The following is a 13,360-nucleotide window of genomic DNA, read 5'->3' on the forward strand; positions in this document are numbered from 1 at the left end:
CCAGGCCAATTGTGTTTGTTAATATTGTTCAATAAAGTAATTATAATAATAAATAAATAAAAACCTTTCCTCGCTTCCTTTACTCGCGTCTCAGCTCCACCCCCTGTAGGATAAGTTACGAGGCTGCAAGGAAATAAATCTTTTCATTTTTAATCTTCTAATCTTTTTTTTTCCAGAATTATACATGTAATAATACAATAGATACACATATTTCACATATAATGTTCTAAATTTATTCCAAAGCATCATAATATATGAGGAACATTAAAGGTGACCGCTTACGAAGCAGCGCTCAATGGATCTGCCCTTGTTGTTTGTTTGTTTGTTTATTAATGAATAATAATAAAGGAAGATACCCTGTTGAAATATTTGAGATGTGTGGATTATATAAACTGCAAAGGTAAAGTATAAATTAAAATGTGACCGAGTGACACAGTGTAGTTAAGGGGGAGGAGAATTTAGGCTATGTGCGTCACGTTTAATCGAGAAAACACTTCCGCAAACACACCTGTGCTAATAATGACATCAGAAGTGGAAAATGTTTATCAAAAATGTACATTTACACAAATTGACCACCAACCACAGCTGTCATACGCCATCTTTATTTTATTTGTTTAGCTCCACTGAAACTGAAAGTAGCTTACATGATTGTGGAGATTGTGGGATATCAAAGCAGCAAAGGATCCTTCACAAATCAACCAGATGAAGTGTATCTTCAGGAGACAGAAAGTGAAACCATTGGATTGGGACGTGCCTCCAAACAAAGGCAGCATTTTTAAGATTTCGGGTCGCAGCCATGGTGTGATGATAAATGTAAATCAATTAATGCACTTTAGAACAAAAACACCTGGTATAATAATGCGTACAAATAGGCTAATAATACAAATATGAGGATATCGGCTATCAGCACATAACCATTAGGCCTACAAATACATATTTTTATTATTAGAATAACACAGGCTACATATTAGTACAGAATTTATGAATACAATAAACATAAATGGAAAAACTATAATAAAATAAACAAAACATAATAAATTACCATAATATAATAAACACTGTAGCATATTATAGCCTACAACAAAAGTGCTGTAGACATGCACATGTGAGATTTGTCACTGAATTGCTGGTGGAAAAATAATTGCTCTTGATTTATTTTTATTTTTTTAAGTGCAGCAACAAAAAAACACATTTTAATAGCCAAATGTTTCTAGTCCTCTACAGAAATGAATACGTAACAATTGGATGTGGATTTGCTGTATTAATTAATTAATATTTTCATGGTGATGATTATGATGATGAAGATCTGCTTTTGTCTATATGGTAATATGCTATTTATTTTATTCTTCCCTGCTCTAGTCTATTCTACTTTAGTCTTTACAGCATTTAATCCAATAATAACAGTGTGTTCATTAGTTAGGTCGTGGACCTTCATGTAATTAGACCAATAACAACCTTAACCTGATTTATCTCATCTATAATTTATGCCAAGTCAGGTCACATCTTCTAATGTTGAAATTATTTTATATCATTATACCTTCACTGAACCCCAGGCTGAAAACCTTGATTCTATTCTATTCTATTCTATTCTATTCTATTCTATTCTATTCTATTCTATTCTATTCTATTCTAAACCCTCTGTTAAGTAAGATCAAACAGGCAGGTTGTCTTTTTCTGTAACTTTATTAATTGAGGGCACAATGTGAATAAGATATTTTTTGAATACACAATCACTAATTAATTAAATATGTATTTATCAATGTTGTTATTGTTAACTAATACTATTAAAATTAGTTTTCCTTATTGAAACAAAGCTGCAATAAAAATAAAATAAAAATACTTGAAGAAAACCCCAAATAAAAGGGTAAATTTGAAGTATTACTAAAGTATTACTAAAAACTGTAATAAATATAAAGCCAAATATTAAAAATATTAAAATGTCAAAAGCACATAACAAAATTATTAAAACTGAAACTAAAATTAAAATGAAGATTCAAAAAAAATAAAAGCGAATTCAAAACATAAATAAATACTACAATAGTATTATATATAATATAATGCTATAATATGAATAATACTAAAATAACAATCTGTCAAGATGTATCAATAAGTACAGACAAAAAACAATGAAATTATTAAATGTCTTTATTATCGAAATTGCAAATGAAACATTAACTTTACAAATGAATTCTTTAGTCATGGGTCTCTCTAGAGACGTTATATTCAGAAGAAAAAAATAATTTGTGAAATTGTAGTGGACGTTGCTTCTCCGCGGCGCTGACCGTCCGCAGTAATGATGCTTCCTCCGATGCCCTCCTGAATCCATTCATGCTGTCCCAGGGCGTAAACTTAAACAACATGATGATAACATCATCTCTATTAGTTGTTATGTGTCTTCAGCAGCACGGACAGAGCCGGCAGACACTCTTAACATCCGCTCATACACACATGCACTGACTCTAGAGTCATAAGGCAATTCCATTATGAGCCATTAGAGCTGAAGTGCTCCGAGTCCTGCACAACTGTTCTTGCTTCAGTTTTTTAAAGCGCCCATTCGCTGATCCTGGATTTTTTTCCCACAGTTCATAGCCAGCGTCGCTACAGCGTAAGAGGAGAGGATGACAATGGCGGAGCCCACGAAATGTGAGGAGGCCCCGCGAACCGGGACCTTTAGGGCTCTCCGTGGTGGTACGGATCCTTCTGCGCGAGGTAGCGGATGCGACACAGACTCCATGATTCCCGTCAGTTCCTTCGGGAGAGTTGAAGATACAGAAGTTGAAGTAGCTTCACAGGTAACGGGTATAATATCAGTCAAGTTTCAGGCTCCACTGAGACACACGTCCATTCATGAGGTCTGTGTTCCTTCCTTTATAATCCTAACCCCATCCCGCTCTCATGACACACACCAAATCCCTAAATTAGTCTGTGTGCGTCAATGGGAAGTGGCACAGATAGCCCAACAGAGGTCAGCTAAACCGGGATCGCACAGTCAGACACGTCTGAGTTTAATTCTTTTAAGGGAGGCTCTGTAATCCTGAGAAGGGATTTGAGCGACAGGAAGTCTCACGCTAACACTATTAAGGGGCTTTCGCACCGGGCAGTTATAGGAACTAAAGTTATATGTCCCCCAAGGACAACATTTTACCCTAGGTTGCCATTTTCCTGGTTGCATTCGCACTGCCAGTAGTAAGCTGGCCAATAATGATGCCATTCAAGCTCGACATTCGACAACTCCATTGCGTAAAGGTCCATCTATCCCTGTTTTCCATGTTCGTGGAGTATATGTAAACTGTGCGTTTACACTGCATTTTAATAATGGCAGGTGCTGTTTCGTTTGGCATTCATTCGACCAATCAGCGTGCATTTGCATCACTGGTAGCTCCTATTGTGTTGAGTTAAAGGATTAGTTCACTTTCAAAAAATGTTTTGTTAATAATTTACAGATATCATCGAAGATGTCCATGTCTTTCTTTCTTCAGTCGAAAAGAAATTAAGGTTTTTGAGGAAAACATTCCAGGATTTTTCTACACAGAATGTTTTTTCAATGGCTACACTTCAATGGCAACCATCTATCCCAATGTCCAAAAGAAGGTTCAAATGTCCGTCTCAATGCCGTCTCAAAGTCTCTACACGAGACCAGTCGAGAAATAAGGGTCTTATCTAGCCAAACGATCGGTCATTTTCTAAATATATATATACTTTTTAACCACAAATGCCCGTCTTGTACCATCTCTGAGATGTATTATCTCATCACGTTGGAAAGGTTACTAATAAAAATTAAATAATAATAATACATTAAAACAAAGATGTCGGACGATTTTGAAGTTGGAGGAGAAAATGAGATGGAGTTTTTCTCCCTTCCCTGCATTTTTGAACCGGTGTACACAGACAAATAACTTAGACAGATGATATGACGCGATACCTTTTGAACCCGATCGCTTCGATGGATAAGACCCTTATTTCTCGACTGGCATCGTGTAGAGACTTTAAAGCTGCATTGAGACGGACATTTGAACATTCTTTGAACATTGGGATAGATGGTTGCCATTGAAGTCCATTAAATGGAGAATTTTTTTTAAACTAATCCTTTAAACCATGCTCTGAAGTAGGAGCTAATTTAGTGTGTGTGTGTGTGCGTGTCCCCTCAAAAATAATGTCACAGAAACCACTGGCCTTAAAGAGGACCTATTATGCCCCCTTTCACAAGATGTAATATAAGTCTTTAGTTTCCCAGAATGTGTCTGTGAAGTTTCAGCTCAAAATACCCTCACAGAAAATGTATTATAGCTTGTCAAATTTGCCCCAATTTGCCCCGGTGTGAGTAAAAACACGCCGTTCTTGTGTGTGCCCCTTTAAATGCAAATGATCTGCTGCTCCTTTCCAGAAGAGGGCGGAGCCTTTACAGCTCGTGCTTCAGATCCTATGGCGACTACAAAACCGGAGAATCTCACGCAGCCAAAAAGTCAGAAATCGTCAGTAGCGGTGTTCAGCATTACATGTTTGACCCGGAGTCGGAAAATGATGGAGAGACTCAGGCAGAAGTTACAACTTTTAGATGCAATAACTAAACAAAAACAATGTCTTCATGCCTTAAAATAGCTTGACTGTACACCTTTGACTCATTTAGTATATGAATATGCATATTCATAGGTTCTATGAATATGCAAATGAGCCCCGCCTCCACTCACTCACAGCAGCTCAGAGATCCACTCGTTGACGATCACACTTTGACGTGATTGGTTACAAGGTAGTGTGACGTCAGAAACACCAGCGATTTCAAACCGTGTTTTTGAGACTGTCTTTGGTTCACTGCAGTTTTAAGCAGAAAATACTCAGCAATGCTGTCGACTTATGAATTTGCACATAGTTTGTCTTGAAGGATATTTAAAACACCACATTGCTTGATTTTCACCACAGGGGGCATAAAAAAAAAATGAGTGGGTGGATTTTTACCATTATAGGCTGTTTACACACTGTGGACACACATCTGTGTTCAAACACTTAATAAAAGTGAATTTTGCATAACAGGTCCCCTTTAAACAAATCAAAGCTATTCTATATTTGTAAGATCACAACCCTGCTAATACAATCTGTATTTTAAAAAGTTTGCATGTATGCTGGATGACTTTCTTTCTCTATCTGGTTCTATTAAAATTAAAATATAAGATTTTCAACATTAAAGTAACAAGTAAAATTAGAAACATACAAATAAGTAACACTGCAAATTTGATTTTGTCATTTATTTTAAACAGCATTGAAGGACTTCAAAATAAAATAAATAAGTTTAAAATAAACAAATAAGAAGTAAACAGTTAAAAAGTTAAATAAATAAATAGGAACAATACATATTTATAAACTGCTAATTTATAAATAAATAAATTATAAATTATATTTTTGTCCAACTGATCCATAAAAAAAAAAAGATGAACAATTAATAAATAGAAAATAAATGATGAAAAAGGAAAAAATCATACATTAATGCATAGGAAAAAAATTCGACAAAACTATTTGCATGCATTCAATCAAGTTTCTAAACTTTTGTCGGTGACACTTTACAATAAGGTTCATCAGTTAACATTAATGTATTTACTAACATGAACTAACAATGAGCAATACATTTGTTACAGTATTTATTCATCTTTGTTAATGCTAGTTAATAATAATCTAGCTGTTCATATTTTTTCATGTTATTTCACAGTGCATTAACTATAACGTTAACAAATACAACCTTTGATTTTAATAATGCATTAGTAAATGTTGAAAGTGCAGTTCATCATTAGTTCATGTTAACTAAGGTAGTTGCACAAGAGAGTAAACCTTATTGTAAAGTGTTACAGTTTTGTCTTCGTGTATAGAATGTTACAAATATATATATATATACTGTATATATATAATAGACTCTTTAAACACTTCATGCTGGTTGATCTGACCGAGGACATTAACAGGTGATGTCAGTCAAGGCCGCGCTGCTGTAAATAATCAGGTGACCCAGGAAACACATTAAACCCTTAATCCTGTTTGTCGTTGATGTACTGAGACCCGCTTCTCACAATCAATATTACTAATTGGATAACTGTTTTTTCTCCATCACTCTTAGCTGTGCATTATGACAAAATATTTTTGATTATAGTAAATGAGAATGGGAAGTTAATGGATTGAGTATTACTGGAGGTGCATCTACAATTCATAGGCTATATATATATATTGTAACTAAATTAATTAGATTTCATATTGACTCCCATTCTTTATGAAGTCGTAATGGAGCAAAAACAAATGTTTTGATTAATTTACCTGTGAGAAATCTAATGATGTGTGTCAGTAACTCACACCAGCCGAGGCTGAGGAGAACAGTCTGTTCTTGGCACTGTCGGGTTTAGGCATTATTGCGCCGCCAACTCACTTCAAGAACAATTCATCGCATGACACGGCGTTTAGTGACGGAAAGAGACTTCTTTGTAGTCATTAGGATGAATTTCCAATTTGATAAGCAGTAATTTATGGCTTTGAGTTCAGGAAGAAATAAACATACAATACATTTCATCCAATAATGACTTGGCTTTGTTTGGAACAGTGTATTACCTTTTTACTCATTATTGGATGCAATTGCTTTTTTTTTTTTTGCTTTGTTGTACGGTATTTTGTTTTGTTTTTTAAAGTGTGAAAACACCTTGGATATTCAATGAGACCAAAGACAATGTCTTTTCCACTGTCTACCAACAGATGTCAATGTTAATTCTTTCACCTGATGGTAAATCACATGCTTGTGAAGACTCTGTAAAATGTGTGCTTGTATGTTGAAGTGTCCAGTCAGTATATGTAAAATATAATATTTATAATAATAATAATTTATAATAATTTGATCATTATAATTTGGCTTTAAAGGTACACTATTGTAACTTTTGTCCCTCTAGTAGTTAAAAAACAAAACTGCATGCATTTTGCAGAAAAACATTGTTTTTCAGCTTTGCGTGCTTCAGCTTTGCGTGACTGTGTGGATGGTTATCCTCCTACTAATAAAACATAAAACAACTTTTCTCTATTCACGGATATGACGAGACACATATGGGCGAGCGACGTGTACACAATTTCCCATGAAAACCATCCCGTCAGGTCAAAAGTATAAACACTTATAATAGGCTTACCTAGTTAATCAGGGTACAACAAACACATTGTGGAAGAAGGATTTGACGATATTTTGACTAATTTTTAAAATTTTGTTAAAGGTCCCATGACATGAAATTTTCACTTTTTGAGGTTTTTTAACATTAATATGAGTTCCCCTAGCCTTTATATGGTCCCCAAATTTCTAGAAATTTCAATCGGTATAAATCGAGCTTTTGCTATCTTTCTCTGCCTTTGAGAAAGTGGAAGCTCAATCGGGCTGATCTTGAATCTCCTCCGTATGACGTCATACGGAGGAAATGTTACCTCCCCTTTCTCTGCTTTGCCCGCCCAGAGAATATTTCTCGCATGAGAAAATGAGCTAGGAAGTAGGAACGCGTGCGCGCGATTTTAGTTTGTCCACGGGAGATATCATGGCTTTTGAGCGAGTGAAGCATAATAATTGCTCAATAATTGGATGTACAAATGAACACCGAAGCCTTTTTTTAGTTCCTTCATCCAAGCCCCAGAAGAACCAGTGGATTCATTTCATTTTCTCTGGAAATGCGCCGACACAACTCCCCAAAGTTTTGCATGTCTGCGGCAAACATTTCACCGACGACTGTTTCCTCAACTTGGGTCATAGAGCTGGCCTCGACGAACGTCTGAAAATAAATCGATCGAGCCGAGCAACAATTTCTGATGTGTAATTGTTCAAGTTCAGACAGGTAATCTTTCTCTCAAATCGTTCAATACAGCTGTTTATGCCTCAGTAAGTCAAGCCAGTGACTAAAATATAAACTTCACATCGTTTCTTTTAGTAGGATGAAAATAATCGTATTTAAATTGTGAATAAATTATATACAGAAAGCGATCAAAGAACAATCTTTGTAGGAATCGCGCGTACGCGTTCCTATACTTCCTAGCTCATTTTCTCATGGACACAGCGCGATCGAGTTTATCTGGACACTTGCCAAACTCGTTATGAAATCAATGACGCACGTTACACTGCACATGAAGCTCTTACTGTATGTACATCCTCGTGTTTGCATTGGGGAAAGCAGAGAGAGTGCAGAAACCGCGTTGCAATGATAAGATCTTCATTCTCGCGATCAACAACAGACTCATCTGCTTGCGCAATGCTCATCACGGCAACATTTTATGTGATGGGAATAGATCTAAATACTTTAAAAACTTCTGACGATTTGTTAATCTCGATAGCTGTAATAGTAAAAACGTATAATAACTGTAGTAAAAGTATTCGAGAGAGTTTCACATGTAATAAGTAGCTATTTCATATGCAAGCATGTCAGCCAATCACAGCAGTGGCCGGTTACACCGAAGTCTCACACAGACACGCCCCTTCAAACAGAGCGTTCAAATCAGAGGCTAAAACTGGGCTAGGAAAAATGCCTTTTGTTTCTAAATTATGACTATTTTTTATCTAAAAAACATACTAACATTATAAGGGCAACCCAGGAAACATTATAAAATAATATAATAACCCCATGTCATGGGACCTTTAAAGCAACACCAAGGAACTTTTCCTCTTCGGTCGCACTACAGGTTGGAAGCGGAATTGTTCATTACCGCTGTCGCAAATAATTTAGCCTACCGTCGCACACACGCTCGTTGTTTATCCAGCACCGGCTTTGGACTGAACGATGTCCACAGACAAGGTAGAGTATGATGCATGATTTTATGAAAGTATGATGTATTGCGACATCAGAAACGAAGAAAAACGAAATAATGACTATTGTAGCGCTTGATGTAAAGCAAGTCAAATTTGTAGTTTTCTTATGACTCATTAGAACTACAGAAACGCGACCCGATCTGGCAAACTTGCATAGTGTGGTTATAGCAGATATAGGACCGCAAAGCGGAGGCAGAAGTGCCGTTCACCCTGTTACGACTCGATGAACCACCGATACGATTTTGGAAACATTATTTTAAGGTAAAAAAAATCTTCCTTAGTGTTGCTTTAATTTTGAAAAACAAAAAAAGTTACAAAGCGTATCTTTAACTGCACACTCCACACACACACACACACACACACAGCTTTGTCTTTTGCAGTACACATGTTCTTCCTCTTATAAGGACTGGTTTTGTCTCAATGGCCTTAACCTTAGCGTCAAAATACCATAGCATTTTCTCCTCTGTTTTACAAAGCCTGCTATCCCTTAAGTATTATTTTATTATCAGCATTTAGCATTGCTTTTCCTCCACTGTCCGTGACCATATCATAACACATCTGCGGCCCATTTTTGGTTTGCAACTCATCAGATGAGAAGCGTTGAACCGAGTGAGTTCATAAGATCTGCTCTTATAGAGAGAGAGAGCAGCGGCGCTGATATAAAAGCATTATAAACTGATCACTGGTGTGTTTCTCAGTGTTTGTGGATGATTTGATGTAGTTTCCTGTGATGTTTGTCTTTCTCTCATGTAATGGTTTCTACGGCAGCAGAGCTTTTGATTACAGATTCCTCGTGGGTGCATCTTTTCTTGTATGGCTGATTGCATCCTGTTTGCCTACAGCTTTTCAGTGTGTGTGTGTGTGTGTGTGTGTGTGTGTGTGTGTGTGTGTGTGTGTGTGTGTGTGTGTGTGTGTGTGTGTGAAAGTGAGAGAATATGTGAGAGAGCAAGTGTGCCGTTTAATGTTAAAAGAAACACATGCAAATTAACTCACTGGATTGACATCATTTTCAGTTGAATCTGCATAGTCTGAACCTGTATAGATAGAGAGAGAGAGAGAGAGAGAGAGAGAGAGAGAGAGAGAGAGAGAGAGAGAGAGAGAGAGAGAGAGATAGATAGATAGATAGATAGTGTTTGGGTAGTTTACAATTTTTTACACACACACACACACACACACACACACACACACACACACACACACTGGGTTATATCAAATAAAATAAATATCACATTTCTTAATTGTCTTAAAATAAGCTTCATTTTCTTTCAGCATAATATCATTCTTTTGATTTTGGGGTGAGATATGACACATTCTTGACAGGTTTTGTGATATTCCCACCAAGGTTGTGTGAAGCTGCATTGTGATGTCATAATGGACTTTGCTCAGAGAGAGAATAGCTGCTGTTTTTCCTCATTTCAACGTCCGACATGTTTCTAGGATACGGCACGTTCTGCAGACTAGTTTGACACTGTTGCCATTGTCAGCTGGACAGTCCTCCCTCTAAACACTTAAACACTGTTCAAAGGAACACATTGTCTGTCAATGCAAAAGGTACCAGATTTCATCTAAACTAAACAAGGAACCCACGCCTTAGCTTAGGGGGAAGTCTAATATTTACACACACACACACACACACACACACACACACACACACACACACACACGTCTAAAATACAGCTGATACACTATTTTATTAATCACTCATATATAACTATATTTTGCATTATTCTTATATATACATATACACTTGAACATGAACATGAACTTGAACACACACACACACATATATATATATACACACACACACACACACACACACACACATATATAAATATACACACACACACACACACACACACACACATATATATATATATATATATATACATACAGTATACATATTATATGCCTAAATATCAATAAAATATCATAATGAAAAACATTTAATTTGTCTACATGCTCCTATTGGAAGACTGGAGATCTTCTTATTTCCTTAATTTATAATCTCAAATGCAATATATACAGCAATATACACAATATACATCGGTTATGAGCCAAAACATTACGTCCACCTGCCTAATATGCGGTTGGTCCTCCGCGTGCTGCCAAAACAGCACCGACCCGCTGAGGCATGGACTCTACGGGAGCCCTGAAGGTGTCCTGTGGTCTCTGTCATCAAGACATTAACAGCAGATCCTTCAAGTCCTGTTGCGAGGTGGATCCGCCGTGGAACGAACTTGTTGGTCCAGCACATCCCACAAATGCTCAATTGGACTGAGATCTGGGGAATTTGGAGGCCAGGGAAACACCTTGAACTCTTCATCATGTTCGCGTCGGTGGCACGTGTCAAATTTACATCCACATTAAAAGGCCGGACACAGTGTTTCCTAGCAGAACATTGAGCGTCACACTCACTCCACCGGCTTGTCGTCGTCCCACTGGTGCCATGATGTAAAAGAAAACGGGACTCATCGGACCAGATGACCTTCTTCAACAGCTCTAAGGTCCAGTTCCGACGCTCGCGTGATCATTGTAGACGCTTTTCGATGGTGGACGGGTCATCTTAGGTTCTCTGACTGATCTGCGGCTACACACCTCACACACAGCAGAGTGTGATGCACTGTGTTGAGACACAATCCTCATATAATTACAATTTTGTGTGACCCGTTACATAGTAAGCCTTCTGCTGGCTCAGATCAGATGGGATATCCTTCTTTACTGCCCTCGTACATCGATGAGCCTTGCAAGCCCAACCCCCTGTCGCAGGTTTGTGGTTTGTCCCTCCTAAGACCACTTGTTTCTCTGTAAATACTCACCACTGCTGACCGGGAGCAACCCACAAGCCATGTGATTTTTTTTTTGCCGTTTTAACTTAAAATAAGTGTTTGTGCTGCCTTCAAATTCTCGAAATGTGCAGTTGTAGCCTACTAAGTGACAACTTGGATATTTGAGTTGACTATACTTAAAATGAAGGCAGCACAAACACTTACTTTTTTAAGTTGAAACAACTATTTATTTATTTTTTACAGCGTTTGCGTTTCAGAGATACTCGGATTCAGTCGCCTTGCCATATCAAATTGGCCCTTGTCAAAGTCCCTCAGATCTTTATTGCTGCCTATCTCTCCGGCATCCAACACATTGATTATTATTGATATAAGCGAGGATCACTTCACCTGTGGCTGGTCATAATGTTATATACACACAAATATATTATAATAAAATTAGAGCTGTGAAACGATTAATCGCATCCAAAAAAAAAGTTTATTTACATAATATATGTGTGTGTACTGTGTATAATTATTTTATATATAAATACACACACATGCATGTATATATTTAAGAAAAATGTGTTATTTATATATAAAATATTTCTATGTATATATAATAAAAATTATATTAAAAATATACTGTATATAAATGCAAATATTTCTCAAATATATACATGCATGTGTGTGTATTTATATATAAAAAATAATTATACACAGTACACACATATATTGTAAACAAACTTTTATTTTGGATGCGATTAATCGTTGCACAGCTCTAATTTAAATATATATTGCATTTATTAAAGGGGAATTAGGCACAATATATAAAGATATTTTTTAATAAATACATTACACAAAAAAACATGATATTAATACATTCCCTCTGCACTTATTTGACTTCTGCTAAGCGCCACCTACATCAGCTCAGAGCTCAAAGGGTTAATGTGTGCTTCTCCTTGAGAGTGAGAGAAGATTCATTTTTACACACGCGCATTTTCTCCACACACACAGTGTGTATTTGGATCTATCAGCATGGGCGGTATCCAGTGCAGATTTCACGTGCACTCATCAGTGTACCACAGGAAGGAATGATTGCTATATTTCTTTTTTGAAAGAAGCTCACGGCAACAATCAGAGCAGGATGCATTTCACATAAATGATGGCATTACTGATCCAGCTGCCAGCCAGCGAATATGATCTGATGGCGATGTCCTCTGGGGGACAGACCGTGGTCCATTAGTGCTCCAGATGTCCAAAGAGGACCTCGATCTCTCCGTAAGGACGCGCCTCGGTCGTGCCCGCGCGGACAGAAAAAGTGAACATAGCACTCAAGATGAATATTTTACTCGTTTCTGACTGTAAAAACCAGGCACTTTGACCCGAGATCGGAGCGTTTTAATCAATTATAAAACGATTTTTTTTCCGGTTTATTTTTTTAACAGTGAACGTTAACTGGTGTAGGCTACTTTCCATCAGCTGTGTGTTTGTTGTTGATGTGTCTCGCGCATCGCTTTGCAACGCCCATGATCTTCTCAACCTAAGGGGGGGAAATGCAAACGGAGGAAAACTTGTGAACATCAGCTGTAGGCGTCTGTCACCACGTGGACTTGGATGTGAAGGGGTTTAGTCAGACAGACACGATGAGCGATGCCATGGATGACTCCGGGATCATCCGCCGGCGGAGGATGCAGGTGAGATGTTTTGTTATTCACAAACTGGATCACATTAAAGCTGTTGTAGGCTATTAATGTTTAACATCCCTTTTAAAATGTCTCTACTACCTGTCATGACTGAGAAA

The 13,360-nt window shown here is 37.1% G+C and overlaps 1 protein-coding gene across 1 annotated transcript in view; it reads left to right on the top strand.

Moving 5' to 3' along the window:
- The first annotated feature begins 12,512 nt into the window (after positions 1-12,512).
- mast1a (microtubule associated serine/threonine kinase 1a) overlaps positions 12,513-13,360 on the top strand; it is a 62,722-nt gene continuing 61,874 nt past the window's right edge. Inside the window, exon 1 of the mRNA XM_079616398.1 lies at positions 12,513-13,253. Within this exon, the coding sequence (XP_079472524.1) occupies positions 13,203-13,253 (51 nt within the window). The 5' untranslated portion in view covers positions 12,513-13,202. The remainder of the gene's footprint in view (positions 13,254-13,360) is intronic.

This window comes from Phoxinus phoxinus, assembly GCF_949152265.1.
Source record: "Phoxinus phoxinus genome assembly, chromosome: 6".
NCBI lineage: Eukaryota > Metazoa > Chordata > Actinopteri > Cypriniformes > Leuciscidae > Phoxinus > Phoxinus phoxinus.